The sequence below is a fragment of the Hevea brasiliensis genome, chromosome 2, assembly GCF_030052815.1.
Source record: "Hevea brasiliensis isolate MT/VB/25A 57/8 chromosome 2, ASM3005281v1, whole genome shotgun sequence".
NCBI classification, from domain to species: domain Eukaryota; kingdom Viridiplantae; phylum Streptophyta; class Magnoliopsida; order Malpighiales; family Euphorbiaceae; genus Hevea; species Hevea brasiliensis.
The window spans coordinates 113,484,826-113,508,186 of record NC_079494.1 but is presented as its reverse complement, the minus strand read 5'-3'; the positions used below and the strand labels follow the sequence as shown (position 1 = coordinate 113,508,186).

At 34.5% G+C, this 23,361-nt stretch overlaps 2 protein-coding genes across 2 annotated transcripts; both read left to right on the top strand.

Annotated features, from left to right (window-relative positions):
• The first annotated feature begins 13,549 nt into the window (after window positions 1-13,549).
• LOC110661751 (nitrogen regulatory protein P-II homolog) lies at window positions 13,550-16,874 on the top strand. The gene is made up of 8 exons (XM_021820499.2): window positions 13,550-13,857; window positions 13,972-14,017; window positions 14,158-14,185; window positions 14,815-14,902; window positions 15,132-15,199; window positions 15,344-15,413; window positions 16,409-16,444; window positions 16,601-16,874. The coding sequence occupies exons 1-8, from the start codon at window positions 13,560-13,562 to the stop codon at window positions 16,672-16,674; spliced, it is 708 nt and encodes a 235-aa protein (XP_021676191.2). The 5' UTR covers window positions 13,550-13,559; the 3' UTR covers window positions 16,675-16,874.
• Window positions 16,875-19,070: 2,196 nt separating this feature from the next.
• Window positions 19,071-22,102, top strand: LOC110661752 (ADP-ribosylation factor). Its single transcript, XM_021820500.2, has 7 exons — window positions 19,071-19,341; window positions 20,176-20,333; window positions 20,618-20,688; window positions 21,162-21,281; window positions 21,444-21,562; window positions 21,648-21,729; window positions 21,833-22,102. The coding sequence occupies exons 2-7, from the start codon at window positions 20,186-20,188 to the stop codon at window positions 21,836-21,838; spliced, it is 546 nt and encodes a 181-aa protein (XP_021676192.1). The 5' UTR covers window positions 19,071-19,341; window positions 20,176-20,185; the 3' UTR covers window positions 21,839-22,102.
• Window positions 22,103-23,361: the final 1,259 nt, after the last annotated feature.

Sequence of the window (23,361 nt, the reverse complement as noted above, 5' to 3'; positions counted from 1 at the left end):
GGCATTTCCACTTTTCCGTTTACATAATATATTTATGTGTAATAGAAAAGGTCCATTGATATTTTGTTAGAAATATTATTCTTAAGTTGTTAAGAATATGAGTGACAATATTTCTAGCACGAAGTATCATAAATAGGTTCACAATCGAGGATACTTCATAATAAGGACATGACTTATCCAGAAAGATTGTATTCATGTTTGTTCCCAAGTTATTTATATGAGATATAAATAAGATGGAATGGTGAGTCTCATGCCATATAACAAACATGATAGGCACTTATAAATGATAAGTAGGCCGAACCAGTGACACTTATGACAAGCACATGGAGTTTACTCTTATCAATGTTTTGTCATAAATCATATCGGTGCATATAATCTTTAGACCGAGATAGCACAGCTTATCTTGTATATAGGTAGTTTGAGTTTGATACTGCTTTCATACTTGTACTGTGTATGGGTATATGGGCATGTGTTGGCTCCTACTAGTTATATATGGAGGTAGGTGTTGATCACGATGGAATCTGCTCTCTAAGTAAATAGAGATAAAATCCTATGTTCATTTAATTGTTCTTGATGTTTCAAGTTCCTGGCCAGGACAGATAGATTTATTCAGAAAAGAGTTTCTGATGAGAAAATCTTTTTAATCAAGAACTGGAATTAAAAGAGAACATAATATTCATAGCAAATAGAGTTTGACATAAACCATGACTCCAGCTTGAGTTGGGATTTTGTAACAGAGAGATTCTAGTGCATGGTAACATATGATTATAGGTTCATTTAAGGTAAACCTTATTACTAATTGGGTGGCCATGGCATGCTATGCTAGGTGTTAACCATGGTCTATGAGGTTCATAAAATGATTTAGTGAAATTATTTATGGTAAGAAAGAGTTCTGATGATATTAAGAGTTGATATCATGTCTCATTGCCAATTAGTGATGAGCCTAGTAAGTCACACACATACACAAGTTATCAACTAATTAAATATGATTTAATTAATTAATTAAAGAGTTTAATTGATTAATTAAATAGGTTTGGTTTGCAATTAGTTTGCAAAGTCCCTAGCATGACTTGAAACCAAATCTAGATTATTGGATGTATAATATAAGTTAAATTTATATTTAAAGTGTTTAAATATGAATTTAATTAATGAGAAATTAATTAATAGAGATTAATTAATTAATTTATATTTGATATAAATTAATTAGAAGAAGAAAAATAATTATTTTGGGTTGAGAACTCAAAATTAAGACAAAGGGGCATTTTGGTCATTTTGCAGTGTGACACGTGGCACCATGAGATGGTGACACGTGGCATAACACATAAGCTTGCCAAATGTTTTTTAATCATGTAAGATGATTAAAATCAAGATTACATATAGGTTTGACACTTGGCACAATGTGATTGGGTCACTTAAACCTAGAGCTAATCAAAGGGTGACATGTGGCAAGGGTTTAATGTGTTAACCTAGCTATTTAAGTGTTGTTATGAGAAAATAAAATACAACCAGCAGCCACACTCCTTGGTCACGCCATTTTGCAGCCCTCCCTCTATTCTTCTTCATCTCTCATCAATTCAAAGAGATTAGCCATCAATCTCTTGAATTAAGAACACTAGAAATTGTTTCTAGTGTCATGTTTACATCTCTAATCTCTTAAAAGGCAGAACTTGAATTTCTAATTAATAGAAAAGGCTTTAGAAGCTGTTCAAGGGCTGCCATGGGTGTTCTTGGTGTGGACAAGCTAGAGGGACAACATCTGGTGTCCTGAAGACGAATCTCAAAGGCGCAGACACGCTGCAGTGCATCAAGAGGTTAGTGTAATCGTTCTTGATTTAATCTAGGGTTCTAAAATTAATCTGATTAATTTTAAAATCTTAAATGGCAAATACAGATCCAAAAACATATTAAAAGAGTTTTAATATGTTGTTTATCATTGAAATCAAATAGATAAAAATAAATCTTGCATGATGCATGTGACCCTAGGTGAAAATTTTTGAATTCAATGGTATAAACTTGTGTTTTTCATGCTTCCGTTCCTTCAATTGGTATCAGAGCTACTATATTTGCCATTTAGATTGTTTATTATATGATTTAATTGTGTGATTTGATCATAAGATGATTGATCCATTGTTAGTTGGATAAAGAGGTGTGGCGGCATGCTTGATGAACTCCAACATGGTGCGCATGGCTTTGGAAGATCATGGTGCACATGGTTGTTATTAAATTCTGCAATTTTTGCATGATGAAAGGTTCATCATATGACTAATTAAAATGTTTAATTAGGATTTTTAATCACACAATTAAATTATGATTCAAATCAGAATTTTAAAAATTGTTTGAATGTGATTCAAATCTGAATTTTAAAAGTTGTTTGAATGTGATTCAAATCTGAATTTTTAAAGTTGTTTGGATCATATTTAAATCTGATTTTTTTAAAATTTATTGAATAAAATTCAGATCTGATTTTTTAAAAATATTTGAATGTGATTCAAATCTGATTTTTTTAAAAATGTTTGAATGTGATTCAAATCTGAATTTTTGAAGTTGTTTGAATGTGATTCAAATATAAATTTTTAAATTTGTTTGAATGAGATTCAAATCTGAATTTTTAAATTTATTTGAATCATATTCAAATCTCGATTTTTAAGTTGAATATGAGATATTCACTTTAATTTAAGTATGTATGTTTTATTTAATTGTTAAATAGTGATATGCATGATGGATGATCATGGACTATAAAAGACCAATGTGATTGGATTTATTTCTTTTATGTTTCTTTGGGATTGTAAATTAATTAATTAATTTTAATTTATTTTGGGCATGTATTATTGAGTTTGTAATAATTTTTAAGTTGTAATTTCATTTATTTAAGTTCTTGTAAATTCGCCTTGGTATGCCAAGGATTACTATGTAATATTGGATTGCAAGAAGTTCAAGGAGGTCAAGAGCATTGGTGGGACCAGTGGGAGGAATTCAAGATCAAGTGTTGATTATGTACTCCTTCAGCAACTCTTGTAAAATGAATGAATGAAATGCACCTAGGAATGCCCTGATTCAATTCTTGGTGGCTCAGAATTGAATCCCTTAGAAAGTCCATGATCATACCATATTTACTGCTTATCCATGAATGCATGAGATGTATGGAAATGTATGCAATTATATGATATATGCATGCTAAATGGATAATGTGCAAAGTGAGACCTTAATAGTAATTAGAATGACCATAAAATCTTCCAAACAAATGATTAAGTTGGATATGCTATAATTAAAGTAATTATAACATAGGCCCTTCATTGGGGCAATTATTTTAAGAAATTTTAAATAGTTGCATGAGATGCAATTAATTTAAGAGATTTTCTTAAGAATAATTGTTAAGCATGAAATGTTGTAAATATGTAAATGGTTTGGTGGCCAATATTGGATGTACCTGAGGACATTAAAATTATTTACATAATTACTGGCTCAATGGGATCAACTTAACTAATGCAAGATAAGTCAATAATGGATGTACCTGAGATTTTGAGCATTAGGGGCTAGGTAAAGGATTGAACCTTACATGAGATGTGATGGGCAAGGAGTTGCTCACTTATAGTTTATTGTAATTCCAATAATGGATGTACCTGAGGATGATCAATAGAATTATAAGAATTTAATCACCCACTAGAAATCCATCCAACTAGGATTTGTGTTTCCTACTTTGGAAGTGTAGGATTCGCTAAGTTAGTGGGAGGACCAATTTGATTAAAAGACCATAATCATTTTGGTTAATTACATGATACATTTACTAATTAATCTGGTTATTTTCTGCAGTTAATTTTCTGATAAAAATGAGCACAAAACAACCACCACCATCCAATATCCTTGCAAGCATACTTGATCACAATAGGTTGACAGGACCAAATCTGTCTGATTGGCTAAGAAATTTAAAGCTTGTCCTGAACCTTGAACATATAGGATATGTTCTAGATTCAAATGTTCCTGGTCCCTTACCTCCAGAGGCCACACAAGAGGAACATGATACTTTGGACAAGTGGAAGGAGCATGATATGAGAGCTAAGTGTTACATGCTTGCTTCCATGAATAATGAGTTACAGAAGTAACATGAGAACATGCAGAGTGCGAGTGAGATCCTCCTTCACTTACAAGAGTTGTATGGTGAGCACAGCAGGAATGCTAGGTATGAGATATCTAGACAGCTATTCCGTATGAGGATGTCTGAGGAACAAAATGTTGGGGATCATGTCCACAAGATGATTCGGCTGATTGAGCAGTTGGAACATCTTGACTTCAACATGAATTTCCAACTAAAGACGGATTTGATCCTTCAGTCCCTTCCTAAGTCTTTTGGGAATTTTGTGACAAATTTCCATATGACTAAATAGCAATGCACCTTAGCTGGTTTATTTAACATACTGGTTATTGCCCAAAAGAATATGCCAGGCAATAAAGGGAAAGAGGTAGCTTTGGTTATATCTTCTTCTGCTGGAAAGTCCAACAAGAAGAAGGGCAATAAGAAAAAGAAATCTCATATTCCTGGTCCTTCCAAGAAAATAGCTAAACAGAAAAGAAAGACTAAAGCTGATGGAGGCAAAGGAAAGTGTTTCCACTGCCAAAAGGATGGGCACTGGAAAAAGAACTGTCCAGAGTATCTTGCTTCTCTGAAGGACAAGAAGGATACACCTTCGGAAGGTATGTCCATATCTTGTTATTTAGATTCTGATGATACTCATAGTTCATCTACAGCTTGGGTTTTAGATCTGTGCCGCTTCTCACATTTCTAATGATATGCAGGAACTAGCAAACAAGAGTGCGTTCTCAAGATATTAGAGTCCGGATTGGCAATGGCTCAACTGTTGAAGCTTAAGCCATAGGATCTAAATCTTTTTACATGTTTGGACATGTTTTGTGTTTGGATAATATTTTATATATACCTGATGCTTTTAAGAACATCATTTCTATATCTAGTTTGACTAGAAATGGCTATGAATTTCAACATCGATGATGTTTGCAATATTTATTTTGGAAATAAATATGTTGGTTCGGGTTATATGAATGATGATCTTTATTATTTGGATAATAATGACAAACACAAATTGAATGCAAGTGATCTAAAAGAATGCAATGCCATGGTGAAAACCAACTCAAGTTCAAAATATATTTGGCACTTAAGATTATATCATATTGCAGAAGATAGGATTGCAAAATTGGAGAAAATGGGGATTCTATCCTCATTGGGCTCTGAGCCTACTCCAACTTGTGAATCTTGCCTTGTGGTAAAATGACTAGATCACCCTTTGTTGGACAAGGGCTAAGAGTCAAAATATTTTGGAGCTAATACATAGTGATGTATGTGGTCCATTTAAAGAAATGGCTAGAGGGGGTTTTCATTATTTTATTACCTTTACTGATGATAAATCAAGGTTTGGGTATTTGTATTTGATGAAATACAAACATGAATCTTTTGAAAAGTTCAAAGAATTTAAATCTGAAGTAGAAAATCAAACAGGAAAGAATATTAAAGCTCTTCGATCAGATCGTGGAGGTGAATATTAGAGACTTGAATTTGATGAATACTTGAGAGAGCATGGCATTGTTTCTCACCGACTCCTCCAGAACGCCACGGTGAATGGTGTATCTGAAGGAAAAATCGTACCCTATTGGATATGGTACGTAGTATGATGAGCTATACTGATATGCCAATCTTCTTTTGGGGATTTGCATTAGAATCAGCTTTGTATATTCTGAATAGGATTCCATCAAAATCAGTTTCTTCCACACCTTATGAGATATGGCATGGAAGAAAACCAAGTCTTAAGCATGTTAAGATTTGGGGTTGTCCAAACTTATATAAAAAGTGAACACTGATAAATTGGAGACCAGATCAGAAAAAGGTCGATTTGTTGGATATCCAAAAGATAGTTTTGGATATTATTTTATTTGCCTACTTCACAAAAGGTTGTGATAAGTAGAGATGCCACATTTCTTGAACAACAATTTGTTCAAGAAGGAGGCAAAGGAAGGCAAATAGAGTTAGAATTGGAGAATTCTGACCAACCAACAGATCAGATGGATATAGATCCATCTAGTCAACCAATACCCATTGATGAAACATCTACAACTGTTCCTCGTAGAACAACCAGGGTATCTCACCCACCAGTGAGATATGGTTTTCTTCATGAAGAAGAACAAGAGTTGTCTACTCATGAAGAAGTAGATCATGGAGATGATCCACTTACCTATGAAGAAGCTATATCAGATATAGACTCTTCAAAATGGATTGATGCTATGAAATCCGAGATTGATTCCATGTATAAGAATCAAGTTTGGGATCTTGTTGACCCACCTGAAGGTATTATACCTATAGGGAACAAATGGGTTTTCAAGAAGAAAATTGGTTCTGATGGAAAGGTAGAGACCTATAAGGCAAGGCTAGTAGCGAAAGGGTTTCGCCAAAGGCAAGGAATCGACTATGAGGAGACTTTCTCTCTTGTTGCCATGCTTAAATCAATCAGGATTTTATTAGCAATAGCTGCGTACTATGATTATGAGATTTGGCGATGGATGTCAAAATGCTTTTCTCAATGGATACATTGAAGAAAACATTTTCATGGAACAACCTAGGGGATTTGAATCCCAAGATGGTTCCAAGGTATGCCAGCTAAAGCGATCCATTTATGGGTTGAAACAAGCTTCGAGGAGTTGGAACATTCGTTTTGATGAAGCCATTAAATCCTTTGGTTTTATCAAAAATGAGGATGAGCCATGTGTATATAAGAAGGTTAGTGACAGTGCTATCACTTTCCTTGTCTTATATGTGGATGACATACTGTTGATGGGTAATGACACAGGTATGTTGACGACTATAAAGGTATGGTTGTCAAATACATTCTCCATGAAAGACTTAGAGGAGGCAACCTATATTCTTGGAATTCGCATCTATAGAGATAGAGCGAAAAGAATAATTGGTTTATCCCAAAGTCTATACTTGGAAAAGGTGTTTAAGAGGTTTAACATGCTTGATTCCAAGAGAGGATTGTTACCAGTGAGACAGGGTATCCATCTTTCTAAAGAGATGTCTCCAAAGACACCTGAAGAAAGAGATAAGATGGCCAGGATTCCATATGCTTCGACTATTGGAAGTTTAATATATGCAATGTTGTGTACTAGGCTGGATATTGCATATGCTGTTAGTTTAACTAGCAAGTATCAATCCAATCCAGGTTTGGAACACTGGATAACTGTCAAGAATATTCTTAAGTACTTGAGAAGAACTAAGGATTTATTCTTGATTTATGGAGGTGGAGACTTGCAATTGGATGGTTATACTGATTCTGATTTCCAATCAGATATCGATGATAGAAAGTCTACCTCTGGATATGTGTTCATTTGTAATGGAGGTGCAGTCAGTTGGAAGAGTTCCAAACAGAGCACGACTGCAGATTCCACTACGTAGGTCGAGTATATTGTCGCATCGATGTCGCAAAGGAAGTCGTTGGATAAAGAAGTTCGTGATGTAACTTACAGTAGTTCCTTCCATTGAGTCGCCAGCCCACTACATCGTGACAATAATGGAGCATCATACGAGCTAAGGAACCAAGGTCTCACCAGAAATCCAAACACATAGAAAGGCGCTACCACATTATCAGAGAAATAGTTGGGCGAGGCGATGTAGCCATGCAGAAAATAGCATCAGCTGAAAATCCAACTGATCCATTCACTAAGCCTATGTCACAGACTCAGTTAGACCAACATCTTGAGAAGATAGGTCTAAGATATTGTAATGAATGGCTCTAGTGCTAGTGGGAGATTGTTAGTAATATGCCCTAGAGCATATCATTTAGTATGTATCTTGTACATATTTTTATTAATAAAACGCATTTCCACTTTTCCGTTTACATAATATATTTATGTGTAATAGAAAAGGTCCATTAATATTTTGTTAGAAATATTATTCTTAAGTTGTTAAGAATATGAGTGACAATATTTCTAGCACAAAGTATCATAAATAGGTTCACAATCGAGGATACTTCATAATAAGGACATGACTTATCCAGAAAGATTGTATTCATGTTTGTTCCCAAGTTATTTATATGAGATATAAATAAGATGGAATGGTGAGTCTCATGCCATATAACAAACATGATAGGCACTTATAAATGATAAGTAGGCCGAACCAGTGACACTTATGACAAGCACATGGAGTTTACTCTTGTCAATGTTTTGTCATAAATCATATCAGCATATAATCTTTAGACACGAGATAGCACGATTATCTTGTATATAGGTAGTTTGAGTTTGATCGCTTTCATACTTGTACTGTGTATGGGTATATGGGCATGTGTTGGCTCCTACTAGTTATATATGGAGGTAGGTGTTGATCAAGATGAAATCTGTTCCTCTAAGTAAATAGAGATAAAATCCTATGTTCATTTAATTGTTCTTGATGTTTCAAGTTCCTGGCCAGGACAGATAGATTTCTTCAGAAAAGAGTTTCTGATGAGAAAATCTTTTTAATCAAGAACTGGAATTAAAAGAGAACATAATATTCATAGCAAATGGAGTTTGACATAAACCATGACTCCAGCTTGAGATGGGATTTTGTAATGAGAGATTCTAGTGCATGGTAACATATGATTATAGGTTCATTTAAGGTAAACCTTATTACTAATTGGGTGGCCATGGCATGCTATGCTAGGTGTTAACCATGGTCTATGAGGTTCATAAAATGATTTAGTGAAATTATTTATGGTAAGAAAGAGTTCTGATGATATTAAGAGTTGATATCATGTCTCATTGCCAATTAGTGATGAGCCTAGTAAGTCACACACATACACAAGTTATCACCTAATTAAATATGATTTAATTAATTAATTAAAGAGTTTAATTGATTAATTAAATAGGTTTGGTTTGCAATTAGTTTGCAAAGTCTCTAGCATGACTTGAAACCAAATCTAGATTATTGGATGTATAATATAAGTTAAATTTATATTTAAAGTGTTTAAATATGAATTTAATTAATGAGAAATTAATTAATAGAGATTAATTAATTAATTTATATTTGATATAAAATAATTAGAAGAAGAAAAATAATTATTTTGGGTTGAGAACTCAAAATTAAGACACAGGGGCATTTTGGTCATTTTGCAGTGTGACACGTGGCACCATGAGATGGTGACACATGGCATAACACATAAGCTTGCCAAATATTTTTTAATCATGTAAGATGATTAAAATCAAGATTACATATAGGTTTGACACTTGGCACAATGTGATTGGGTCACTTAAACCTAGAGCTAATCAAAGGGTGACATGTGGCAAGGGTTTAATGTGTTAACCTAGCTATTTAAGTGTTGTTATAAGAAAATAAAATACAACCAGCAGCCACACTCCTTGGTCACGCCATTTTGCAGCCCTCCCTCTATTCTTCTTCATCTCTCATCAATTCAAAGAGATTAGCCATTAATCTCTTGAATTAAGAACACTAGAAATTGTTTCTAGTGTCCTGTTTACATCTCTAATCTCTTAAAAGGCAGAACTTGAATTTCTAATTAATAGAAAAGGCTTTAGAAGCTGTTTAAGGGCTGCCATGGGTGTTCTTGGTGTGGACAAGCTAGAGGGACAATATCCGGTGTCCTGAAGACGAATCTCAAAGGCGCAGACACGCTGCAGTGCATCAAGAGGTTAGTGTAATCGTTCTTGATTTAATCTAGGGTTCTAAAATTAATCTGATTAATTTTAAAATCTTAAATGGCAAATACAGATCCAAAAACATATTAAAAGAGTTTTAATATGTTGTTTATCATTGAAATCAAATAGATAAAAATAAATCTTGCATGATGCATGTGACCCTAGGTGAAAATTTTTGAATTCAATGGTATAAACTTGTGTTTTTCACGCTTCCGTTCCTTCACTTCACAAGAAGAAAATGAGCAGATTTTGTCAATTTGTCCACTATCACCCAGATTGCATTATAACCACCTCGTGTACTAGGTAGACCCACAACAAAGTCCATGGCAATATGCTCCCACTTCCACTCAGGAATAGGCAACGGCTGAAGTAACCCAGATGGTCTTTGATGTTCTGTTTTAACCTGTTGACAAGTCAAACATTTAGCAATAAAGTCTGTAACATCGCTCTTCATACCACCCCACCAATAATGCTCCCTTAAATCATGGTACATCTTAGTTAAACCTGAGTGTACCGTGTAAGCAGAGTAGTGTACCTCCTCCATGATTTCTCTTCTCAACTCATCAACACTAGGGATACAAAGTCTAGCGCCATAATGAAGAATTCCATCATCATTTAACATGAACCCTTGAGCTTGGCCTTGATGGATACTATCTATAATCTTACACAATTGAGAATCCCTCTTTTGAGTAGCCCTAATTCGATCAATCAAGAGAGGCCTAACTCGAAAATGTGCTAAGAATGATCTAGATACAATTTCAAACTCTACTCCCTGATCTAGCAACTCATGTAATTCACCAATCAGAGGCCTCATCTTGGTAGATATATGGGCTAAACTACCAGAAGACTTCCTGCTTAGAGCATCAGCCACCACATTAGCTTTTCTAGGGTGATACTGTATGGTGCAATCATAATCCTTCAGCAATTCTACCCATCTCCTTTGCCTAAGATTAAGATCACGTTGGTCAAAGATGTATTTGAGACTTTTGTGGTCAGTGAAGATTTCACAAATCTCACCATACAGATAGTGCCTCCAGATTTTCAAAGCAAAAATTACTGCAGCCATTTCCAAATCATGAGTTGGATAATTCTGCTGGTGCCTTTTCAACTGACGAGAAGCATATGCAATAACTTGTCCCTGCTACATCAAAACACATCCTAAACCAATCCTAGAAGCATCACAATACACTGCATAACCCCCTGATCCAGACGGAAGAGCTAACACTGGTGCTGTAGTCAAACGAGTCTTAAGCTCCTGAAAACTTTTTTTTTTTCACAAGCCTCAGACCACTGAAATTTCACATTCTTCTGTGTCAACTTAGTTAAAGGTGCTACAATATGAGAGAAGTCTTGAACAAACCGTCTATAATACCCTGCTAAACCCAAGAAACTACAAATCTCTAACACAGTTGTTGGTCTAGGCTAATGAAGCACTGCCTTAACTTTCTTCTTATCAACACACACCCCATCCTTAGATACTGTATGGCCTAGGAAAGCCACACTATCTAACCAAAACTCACATTTTGAGAACTTGGCAAATAGTTTGTGTTCCCGTAAGGTCTGAAGGACAATTCTCAAATGCTGCTCATGCTCCTCTTTACTCTTTGAGTGCACTAGAATATCATCGATGAACACTATAACAAATTGATCTAAGAAAGGCTTGAAAACTCTATTCATGAGATCCATAAAAGCGGCTGGAGCATTGGTAAGACCAAAAGGCAGTACAAGAAATTCATAGTGTGCATACCTAGTCCTAAAGGCAGTCTTGAGCATGTTTTCTTTCATTACCCTTAATTGATAATACCCAGATCGAAGATCAATCTTGGAAAAACACTTTGCATCTTGAAGTTGGTCAAACAGGACATCTATGTGTGGAAGAGGATACTTATTACGCACAATCACCTTATTCAATTTCCTATAATCAATGCACATTCTCAAAGACCTATCTTTCTTCCCACAAATAACACAGGAGTACCCTATGGAGAAACACTAGGGCGAATAAACCCCTTATCTAGTAGGTTCTGTAGCTGCTCCTTCAACTCCTTAAGTTCTACGGGTGCCATATGATAAGGTGGAATAGATATGGGTTCAGTTCTAGGAACTAAGTCTATACCAAACTCTACCTCTTGCTTCAGGGGTAAACCTGATAAATCTTCTGAAAACACATCAGGAAACTCCTTAACCACTGCAACATTCTCCAAACCTGCACCTTCTACCTGAAGGTCTCTAACATAAGCTAGATACCCCTTACACCTTTTTCGCAATAATCGACTAGCACTCACTACTGAGATAAGATTACTAGAGGCTATATTACGATCTCTCTGAAATTGAAATTTTGTCTCCCCAGGAATTTTAAAGAACACAACTTTATTATGACAATCCAATGAAATGTGATAAGTGGCTAACCAGTCCATGCCTAAAATCACATTAAACTCAAATATATCCAAAGAAACAAGATATGCAACTAATTCCCTATCTCCAATGTGAACTATACATCCCCTATACACCATATTAGTGTCTATTGCATTACCCATTGGTGTTGATACAGATAAAGGATACTTGAACAAAGTAGGTAGTGTACTAAATCTAATGGAAAAGTATGGAGAAACAAAGGAATGGTTGTGCCCTAGTCTTAGCCATAGGCGTCTGTTCAAATGTCTGATTAATAGTTTGAGGTGGTACCTCCTTTGTTGGATCAAGGTTTACACCATTAAGACCCTTGGCTCTAGCTCTCCTCTTACGTTTAACAGACTCAGGCACCTATTCATTTTAATAAACAAGTATTAAATTTGAAAATGTGAGCCAAATTAAGACAGGTGAAAAAGTACAAAGGACGTAGATATCTAAAGTAATGATAACTGAAAAGACGTTAAGGATCCTATGCTCCGCAAGTTTACTAGACCTCAACTGAGCTCTGATACCAACTTTAATGATTGGACTCCAACCACTAGAGGAATTATCCGCTTTGGCCATAAGCCTCACAGTTTTATCCCATAGGTGGAATGAAGAACTTCCCAGGAGGTCACCCATCCTAGAATTTCTCTCAAGCGAGCATGCTTAACCTTGGAGTTCTTCTAACTCTCCAGGCCATTCCACCAAAAGGTGCCTCTAGTGATTAGTTCCCCCATTTTATATATCATTACTTTTTGAATTTTATATATCAAATGTAATGGCCCGGCCCACTAGTGATATTGTCCGCTCTGGGCCGAAGCCCTCACGATTTTAAAATGCGTCACTAGGGGTTACGAACTGCCAACTTATAAACCCAGCATCTCTCCCGTGTTTTGTCGATGTGAGATTTGCCTAGGGTGTTACAATCCTAACCCCTTATGGGTCTCAGCGTCCTCGCTGAGGTTTGCCCCACCATCGCCCAAGGTTACACACGGAGCGGCTCTGATACCACAAATGTAATGACCCGGCCCACTAGTGATATTGTCCGCTCTGGGCTAAAGCCCTCACGGTTTTAAAACGCGTTACTAGGAGTTACGAACCACCAACTTATAAACCCAGCATCTCTCCCATTTTTTGCCGATGTGGAATTTGCCTAGGGTGTTACATTCGTGCAATAAAATTAATTTTTTAATCAAAGGTAAAAAGGTAAATAAGTACATATAATTTAGAGAATAAACACACTTCTTAATAAAATTATAGAGCATACTAATTTTTGCAAGCTAACATATGACTCATACATTTTTAATCTTTTTATATATTTTCTAAAAATATTTTAAAATTTATTTTTTAAAGCATATTAAATTTTAATTTAATAAATTTAAAATTAAAATACTGTTTGTTGGGCTATAAGCCCAGGCCCAGCTGTTTAAAACTTGAGATTCCACGCGTATTATTTAAAAAAGTTCCCAAACATAGAGGCGATGTTATTCGCGAGGCAACTGCTTGTCCTTACTCTCTGGTTTCTACTGTCTCTAGTCTCTTGGAAAAAGTACCAAATTTCCTGTTTAATTTGTCGAAATTCAGCTCAAATGGCCACCATGGCGAAACCAGTCTTCCTCATTCCTCACCATTCTCATCTCAGCAAACATTTAACTCTTTTTGATTCCACCTCCATTCGTCCCAAGCTTAGAGATTCTCCATTTTCTCAGTTCAACACTACTATAAAGCACGTAAGAAATACGCCTGTTGTTCCTGTAGTTAGAGCCCAAAGCTCCCCTGGTACGGCCTTTTCTATTCGCCGAAAAACAATTTTACTAATATTATGCAAGTTTAGCAATAACACGAGTTGGGTATGACGAATATTTAATGCATTTTGTATTTAATTGTTCGTAGAATATATTCCGGACGCTAAATTCTACAAAGTGGAAGCGATTCTCAGGTGTTATCATGGATCAATTATCTTTTTTTTTTTTTTTACGAGATCTTTTATTTTCTTGCGTTAAGACGAGCTTATTGAGTTTATCATCTCTAATTCTGTTTCCATCTTTCCATTGTGCTGCTGGATTTGGGAGGTAATAGGTCCTGGCGAGTCTCGCAAGTTTCCTCGGTAAGAGCTAATGGACCTTTTCATGGTTTATGCGCCTTTTCAATGATGCAATACATAGGTTCTTAAATTTCTTGCAAGATTAGTAGCTTTATCCCCTCATAGTTGGACTTCGCTATGCATGCACGAAATTTTTTGGATTAACTAGTTAATTCACCAGCTTATTATTAGTGACATCTTTAGCTATATTTGCAATGCATTTTAAAACTTTTTAAAGTCTGGCAACTTTGATTTGCAAAATTTTGTCAAAAGAGTTGACCAGCCATGGAAATTACATCTGCACTGCAATTAGAGTATTCACCGAAAGCAGTTCTCACTAAGAATCCTTGATGGAAATTGTGGCGCATGCTTGAAATTTTGTCGTTTAAGATCATAAGTGAAAGGGTGATGTGGGTAATTTTTCAATCACTTTATCTTTGATCATATAGCGATGGTTGTATAATATTTTCGCTAGTTAAGATCCATTGTCTTGACTTCTGTCAGGTTGTCAGAGGTTTGCTTCATTTAATCATCATTTGACCTACACACATTTTCAAATATACTTTACTAATTGTTGAATTTCTGAAGCTGTAGATTCATCAAACACCAAGTTGCATAATGTTATTAATATTATTTCTGTTATAAAAATGAAGGCTTTGCTAAAAATTGGTATCCGAGGTGTTACTGTTTCTGATGTTCGAGGCTTTGGTGCTCAAGGTGGTTCAACAGAGAGGCAGGGTGGTGAGCTCTTAACCAGTAGAACTGCCAAAAATTTCTTATTTTTAGGCTACACCTTCCTTGAAAATTTAATCTGACTATTGTATGTCATGAACTGCATTCCTTCGTTTTCCATTTTTACCCCATTGTCTTTTCAATGCAATACATTCTGTTGATCATATTTAAATGAGTTTGATTATTATATTGCTAAATCATATCATTCCATTGGTAATTATTGCTTATGGTGCTATAGGCTCTGAATTTTCTGAAGACAAGTTTGTTGCTAAAGTTAAGATGGAGATTGTGGTGAGCAAAGACCAGGTATGCATAATATGAATAGCCTAAGTGGTAATTCTACGTTTGAATTACTGTGTTCATATTGATGACCGCAAACACTCTTTATTAAAAGAATTATTCACGTCCATTGCCTAATTATTATCGTTGAATGTTTAATGTTGTCCTTAGGTTGAGGCCGTGATAGAAAAGATCATTGAGGAGGCAAGGACTGGAGAGATTGGAGATGGCAAGATTTTCTGTAAGATTCCAAACTTCTTTACTTATTTATTTTAAGTACAAGTTTACATGATCCCTCAATTACTTCCCACCTTAAAGCTCTGATATACAGTGGATGTCAACGGTATTCTTTAAAAAAAAAATCTGCATAACTTTTAGTCTGCTGTTATCCTAGGGATTTGCTAACTGGAAGCATTGTTCACTATTGAGAAAATCACATTTATTTTCATGTTGCAGTTTTAGATTGTTGATTGGAACTGTAGTGTTCCAATAAGAATAAAAGCTATTCTTTTCTCTTAGGATTTGTCTCTCTCCACGCGCGCGCGCGCGCGTGTGTGTGTGTGCGCGCGAGCTTGTATTGTACTTCTCACCTGTATTCCAGAAATCTTGCTCAAGCATTGTAATAATGGTAAAGGTGCTAGCCTTGGTTGCTTAATCAGAAATTCTGCATTTTCTATGCTGACACAACTGTATTAACATGAAATATCTAACTGTACTATCTGTGTGTAGATTCATTCTAGCCATAAGTAACTGCTTGAGTTGGAGATTAGATCGGAGAGTGTGGCTTATATGTTTTCTTACTCATTGCTTCTTACTTTCTTAATTCTCATTGGACATGAGCAGTTGGCTAATGGCAAACATAAGCCAATATGAGCATACCCTCTTTTTGGAACATGTAGCTTTATAATAAGCTTCTGATGAACTATCTTGGAGCTATATTGTATGCACATGTCTATTTCGCAATCACCATGAATTGTAAAATTTCCCCGTGAAACCTGTGATGATAAGTTAGCAATTTGCTACAAAGTTGAATAGCCATTTCCTAAGAGTGAAAGACAATTATGTCATGACTTCAGCATCATAGGTAAGTTGGTCATACCTTACGGCACCAGTACCTACATAAATCTTGAAAATGTAGACAACTTTGTCTTTGAATTATTAGTTAGATATATCATCAAACTTCTAATTGCATTTCTTTGCCATCAAACTTCTAATGGCATTTCTTTGGTCATGCAGTGGTGCCCGTTTCAGATGTAATAAGAGTTCGCACTGGTAATTTACTGCAATTTTATCAATCAAGAATTTAGTTTCTTATTTAATAACTGGAATTTTGAAGGCCTCTAGCTGGGCAATGGCTTTTACCTGTTATTTAGAACAACAAAAGCATCTTTAAGTGTATCTGAGCAACCTTCTGTTTTTAAATTTCAGGTGAGCGTGGAGAGAAGGCTGAGAGGATGACAGGAGGGCGATCTGACATGACTTCTGCGGCTTGGGTGGTTTGAATTGCAATAAGCCGCGCAAGATTAGCGTCTGTCTTTTGAGAAAGCTTCTCTAATCAAGCACGATCCTTGACAGCCCTTCTCCAGTCCAACTTGGAAAAATTGATAGATGTTCATTGTATGGAATAAATAAATATTAAAAGGAAACCTAATCTTGTTCTGAATGCATGCTAGAAAAATAAGATAGTGTGTGACTTGATTAATTATTTTTAATTTAAAAAATATTTTTTAATTTATAAATTAATTTAAAAATAAATAATTAATTATTTAATAAAATTACTTAAAATTAACTTTTAAACAATGTTAGTGTTTTGATTAAAAAACGTTTAAAAGTAACTTAATATATCAAAATATCAAAAATATATATCATTAAGTGTTATGATTTTTAAAATATAGGTAATATTGATATTTTAAAAAATTATAAGTTAAAATAAAGTTTAAAAATAAGTAAATAAAGTATAAGTAATAATATTTTATTTATAATTTTTTATTTATTTTAAGTCATTTTTAAACTTATAAGTTGAATTAAACATTAATTTACTGTATCTTTTATGGGAAGTATTATAAATTAATTTAAAATAAATAATTAATTATTTAATAAAATTACTTAAAATTAATTTTTAAATAATGGTAGTGTTTTGATTAAAAAATATATATCATTAAGTGTTATGATTTTTAAAATAAAGATAATATTGATATTTTAAAAAATTATAAATTAAAATAAAGTTTTAAAATGAATAAATAAATTATAAGTAAGAATATTTTATTTATAACTTCTGACTTTATAAGTAAGAATATTTTATTTATAACTTCTGACTTATTTTAAGTAGTTTTTTAATTTATAAGTCGAATTAAACATTAATTTACTATTTTCTTTATAGGAAGTAATTTGACCACGCGTCAGATACTAAGTATATCACTTAGGATTACGCTCTGACTTTTAGAATCAAACGATTGTAGAAATTGATTCTACTGTAAGTAATTTTATCAATCTCACGAATGATAAACAATTAAAGGCAAGTGAACTGTAATTGAATGCTTTGATTGCTTAAAAAGAAAGTACAAAACTTGAAATTAAAAATAAGAAATTTAAAAAAATAAGAGACTGATAAAATAAAGATAAATTATTGTTAAAATTTATTGTTTAATATTGTTATGGTTCTTGACATTGCCGTTCAGCTTGTAAGTACTTAGAAGTCTCTTGAAAGGCTTTGTAACACATTTTATCACGTTTTAAGTAGTCACTTGTCAACTCCTTGAAATTGCTATCAAATCATCATTAAATTAATTATTAATTATTTCAAGTCAGTCATAGATTAATTAAATTAATAAAATAAAATTAATTTAATTAATTTGATAAATTTTAATTTAATTAATTTTTAAATTTAAAAATAATTAATAAATAAAATAATTATTTCTAATGTAAACATCTCTGATAAGTATGTTTAATCGAATTATAAATTAAATCAAACACCACTAAAAATAAGAGAAAATTCAATAAATATATTGCTTGAGCTCCATTTTATAGCTTTATGCATAAAGAATACAACACCGGAGTTCTCTGCTCTGAGCCTCATTAGATTTAAAGGACAATGAAGGCTTAGGTTACATTTGAATCGGCCGATGTTGAGGTGTTGAGCTTTGTACATAAAGTATCCTATGTATTTATGCAAGAGTGAGCGGTGGCTGTGCTCGGCTGTCTCATTTTAAACCAACATAGCATGTTCTCCATCCCTTTGCCTAGGCATGGACCATGAAGCTTGTAGGTGCTTTCCAAAGTTGAATGCTATTGCTATCCAGTTATTGAGGGACCACTCCACAGCGGTGATATGTGGACTCACCGCCTCCTATTTATGTTTTAAATATTTAAATCCTCCATTGGTTTAGAACTGGCAATGATCGTAAGCCAGAGCTATAATTTATAAATCCACCCAATTTTTAAATTTATAGACCCAATTTTTAAATTTATAAATCCATCGAGATTAATTTTAAGTTTTTCTTTTAAAAAAATTTTATGAAAATTTCTTAAAAATCAAGAATTCGAAATGTGGCCACTGGGTTGAATTCAAATCCAAATGGTAAATAAAAAAAAAAATTTAGGATAGATTTGTGTTTAAATAATAATATTTAAATTGAATTTAAGTTGGGTTTAAAATAATGTATTTTATACTAATTAAATATTATATTTTAAATAAATAAAAATATAAATATTTTATAAAATTATAATAATATTTTAATTAAATTTGAAAAGCATATTACAATATTAATTAAATTTGAATATAATGATTTTTATGAGCACTTTTGATTGTTGTGATATCTATTGTTAAATTGCCATGTCTCTGGATTGGGAAATCCTTATCCCTAAATTGGAAACAGAGCTCCTGTTCCCCAAACAGACTACGATCTCTGCGTCCTCCCAATGCCACCCAAACGCCCAAAGTATCGTCATAACGGCGTAACGTAACCAACCAAGAGTACAGAAAGCCTAAGAAACACGCTTTAACGGCGCGCTTTACAGTTAAACACCAAATCCAGCCATCTGTTCTCCTATATAAACACACGCTCTTTCTGATACCGAGTTAAAATTGCTGTGGAGGACAACTCTTTATTTTAATTTTCCTCATTTTGTGAGGAGGTAGATCTCTTATTTGCTCTTGGCTCTTATCTCAGGCAAGTGATTTCTCTTTCACGATCTCAATTCCTCTCTTTTTCTTCACTATTTTTTTTCCAATCTCTGATTCCATTTCTGTTTCGATCTGATCTCCTTCTCTGTACGTGGAATTCTGGCTTGCTTTTTTCTTAATTCAATTTGTTAATTTTTGTGATCTTAAGATTTCGAGCGGGATTCTGTTTTCTGATGTCTTGATCTTGATAATTGTTTTGAGTTTTGATTGTTACCCTGTGGATCTCTGTTTTCCTTGCTTAATCATTTGTTTGCATGATCGAAATCATTTGATGATACCTTAGATTTGAACGTCTATGGATGTATTATATGCGGTTGGATGCTTGATCTACCTGTTATTGAAGCCTAATGCGAGTTTTAAGCCGTCATTCTAAAAAAATTAAATTGACTCCTCTTTGTAGCCTTTTTTTTGCACTCCCTTGATTGCAAATAGGATGCTTCCGATTCATTAGTGATGTGAATCCTTTTGTTTATACAATTTTGAATCGTAGTCTAAACGATATTATTAATTTTCTTTGGGGAATAATTATAATGTGTATATAATCAAGTTCATTTTTAACTCAAGAGTGGCATTCTGTTTGCTGATATAACATCTTTCATTCTCTTATCAAATTCCCTTCTACAACGGTGTAGGATGTGCAATTCGGAATCTACAATTCTCTTGAATATTCATCTTAATCTAATTTATTAACTAAAAGCATATGGCTGACGCTCTGTGTGTTCTTAATTACATTTTGTTTTCCCTGGGAATCTTGTCTTTGTTGGAGTGACATGACGTAGACCATTAATGATTTGATTTTGTTAATTTTTTGAATCACCAGACCTGTAAGGATGGGGTTGTCTTTCACTAAGTTGTTCAGCCGACTGTTTGCTAAGAAAGAGATGCGTATTCTGATGGTGGGTCTTGATGCTGCTGGTAAGACCACCATTCTCTACAAGCTCAAGCTTGGAGAGATTGTCACCACCATCCCTACCATTGGTAAGTTTGACATGATGCTAAAGTTTTTACAGCATATTAACTTTTTGGGCCATCATTTGTAGAGTTTTTTGCAATCTGTTTGTGCTGTTGTTGTGATTTTGCCACCTCCTGTTAATGACTAGCAACAGTAGTGGACAGGATTCTTGTTTCTATTTTAGTAGGATTACATTTGTTTTGTGGAGTTTCCTCTGTTTCTCCAAAGCTTATGGTGCCAATTATGACTTGACTTCTTTTTCGCACAGCATAACTCTCTTTTGGACTTAAGATTGATCTACTTTGACCAGGATTTAATGTGGAGACTGTTGAGTACAAGAACATTAGCTTCACTGTTTGGGATGTTGGTGGTCAGGACAAGGTATGTATTTTATCATTGGCCTCATTAAGTTAGTTGTGATTTGAATTTTATATTGCATTAAGGACATTATTGTATTGGGATTGTAAAAATGTCACTTGACTCCCTCTGTTAACTGATCCTGGCTTATGCTCTACAAATTTGTCTTCATGTGATGTACTTATGGATGCTTATGGATGACCTAGTGCTTATTTGATGTCCTCCATCAGCACTTAACATAAGCATAAGCTATGTACTATCCTAAAGACATTGTTCACTGCATTCCCTTGATTATCAAGGGAAGGACTGTATGCAGTGGCTTACATTTGATTTTGTATTTTGGCAGCGATCTAGTGTGACTGTATGCACCATCTCTTCACTTAACGATGTCACTAGCTGTATCCAATTAAGTCTTGCTGTAGCTATGTTCATAAATCATTCAAAAAAATTTAGGGTTCTGTTTTTAATTGTTTCCACTTATTTTCTGATTCTTTCAGATTCGACCTTTGTGGAGACATTACTTCCAAAACACACAAGGGCTGATCTTTGTGGTCGATAGCAATGACAGAGACCGTGTGGTTGAAGCTAGGGATGAGCTACACAGGATGTTGAATGAGGTATCAAAAAGTCGGAATTTCTTATTATGGGCAAAAATGAGCTCACTGTTCATGGAATGTTGAAAAATTACAATTAAGCAAGGACATGCCATTGGAATTTTATTTTTTTTGTACTTCTGCATGGTTTCCCCTTGACCGAATGGTACTTGTTGCATTTGGCAGGATGAGTTAAGGGATGCTGTACTGCTTGTTTTTGCAAACAAGCAAGATCTTCCAAATGCAATGAATGCTGCTGAAATAACTGATAAGCTTGGCCTTCACTCTCTCCGTCAACGCCACTGGTAAGATAAGTGAAAGCCCAAACCCCCTTATCTTCTTACCACCTACGCTCCTCTTATGCATCCATTGTGTATGTGTGCACTGCAGGTACATTCAGAGCACATGTGCCACTTCTGGTGAAGGACTGTATGAGGGACTGGACTGGCTCTCAAACAACATTGCAAATAAGGTAGAAACATTATGATGATGCAGTGTCGTATTGAATACTACACTCTTACTTCTTTGGCTGTTATATTGTCTATGTTTTACTTAATTATGTTATTTAACTGCAGGCATAGACGGCATAATTCTCGAGTTTTCAATCGCAACAAGTGCTGGAATACACAGTTGATAGTGCTCTTTTGGGTTCTGAATTTTTTTTTTTTTTATAATCTTTAGCGGTTGTACCTCTTTAACCGTGTTTCTCATTTCTCTTAAACATTGCAATTTGTTTTCTGTAGCTTCAGAATAATTCATAAATTTCCATTGTTCTTCACAGATTAGTTGCATTTTTTTTGGGATGTTTTTCAAGGTAATGGATTTTGAGACATTTTTTCCCCTTACTATTTGATGACATTATTTTTCTTTCTTCCTTATTATTATTATTATTATTATTATCGTCGACTACTTTTTACCTCCTTTGCCTTCGGATTGAGCGCTGGTGCTTTCTTAAAGTAACAAAATCAGGGCTGAAGAAACCTGTCAGCCTGCGTTAATGCTTACTCTCCCAATCGACCTGTAAGCAGGCATATTAGAAAGTGAATGGAATAAATGACGACGTCTTATACGATTGAATTATGCTGTAATTCGACTAAGAAGGGAGAAAATGTATAAAACTTAAACCACAGTGGAGCCTTGTAATTGCAATTGGCAAATGCTAAACCGGCACAACTGCAATGCAAGCTAAATGGAAAAACGATTGTTCTTAGCATAATCTCATCGCGGGTTTTCTACTTTGGTCCCCTGCATGTTAAATCTCAAAATTTAAATAATACAATTGTTAAAATATAAAAATAAATTTATAAATTATAATAATAATTAAATAGTCATTTATCTAAAAATACATACACTGATCCAATATCATTCTCAACAAAAACATAAAGGCCCAATAGCTCCTAAACTGTCACTAAATCAAAGTCCCTTCTTCTTTACGTTGTAAACAGTAAGCCATTCAGGAGGAGGTCCTGCTGTCGACCCCTCCCCTAACTCTTTCGTTAATTAGTTTATTTTTCTCTTAGTTTTAGCTGGTTTGTTGTTACGATCTTTTTAATGCGAGTATATATTTAATGTGAGTATATATGGACTTAAGACTCTCTAAGCTAGATAGCTAGCTTTTGAGGTCTCCTAAGTTCGTATTATTTGTTTTTTGATTTTGTATTAGTTTCTCTTTTAGTCTCCTATTTGGGGTAAAAATGTCTCTCTTTTAGATAGAGCTTTTGGTGGTTTGGTGGGATGCTTGCTTGGGGAAATCGGCTTCCCAGGTTGTAAAGCCCTTCGGAGCATAGTTGGCTGGCAGTCAGAAGGTGGTCTCAGAGTTGATCACCTTTGCCTTGCCCTTTCCCAGCTTCGGTTGGCACTGATCCAAGTTTCCAGTTTTCTCTTGGCTTCTGCTGCATCTCCCCAATTTTCATATAGACTTTGAAGTGTTGACTAGGGAAGTTTTATAGTTTTAATGAATACTAAAGTTCTCCTTCTAAGGTTGATCTATCTCCCTGCTTATTAGTCTTCCAAGCTGCTTGCTATTTTCTCCTTTGTATGCCTTTGTCATGCTGCTGATGGCAGAAGTCAGCGACTGTGGCAGATAAAGGCGAAGGGCATTGAA

What these genes read in the sequence shown, in the direction of transcription:
- LOC110661752 (XM_021820500.2), top strand. Translation starts at nt 20,186, where the DNA reads ATGGGGTTGTCTTTCACTAAGTTGTTCAGCCGACTGTTTGCTAAGAAA. An exon ending in CACCACCATCCCTACCATTG is followed by an intron (nt 20,334 to 20,617) that starts GTAAGTTTGACA and finishes TACTTTGACCAG; the next exon opens with GATTTAATGTGGAGACTGTT. An exon ending in TACACAGGATGTTGAATGAG is followed by an intron (nt 21,282 to 21,443) that starts GTATCAAAAAGT and finishes TGCATTTGGCAG; the next exon opens with GATGAGTTAAGGGATGCTGT.
- LOC110661751 (XM_021820499.2), top strand. Translation starts at nt 13,560, where the DNA reads ATGTTATTCGCGAGGCAACTGCTTGTCCTTACTCTCTGGTTTCTACTG. An exon ending in TAGAGCCCAAAGCTCCCCTG is followed by an intron (nt 13,858 to 13,971) that starts GTACGGCCTTTT and finishes AATTGTTCGTAG; the next exon opens with AATATATTCCGGACGCTAAA. An exon ending in TTCAACAGAGAGGCAGGGTG is followed by an intron (nt 14,903 to 15,131) that starts GTGAGCTCTTAA and finishes ATGGTGCTATAG; the next exon opens with GCTCTGAATTTTCTGAAGAC.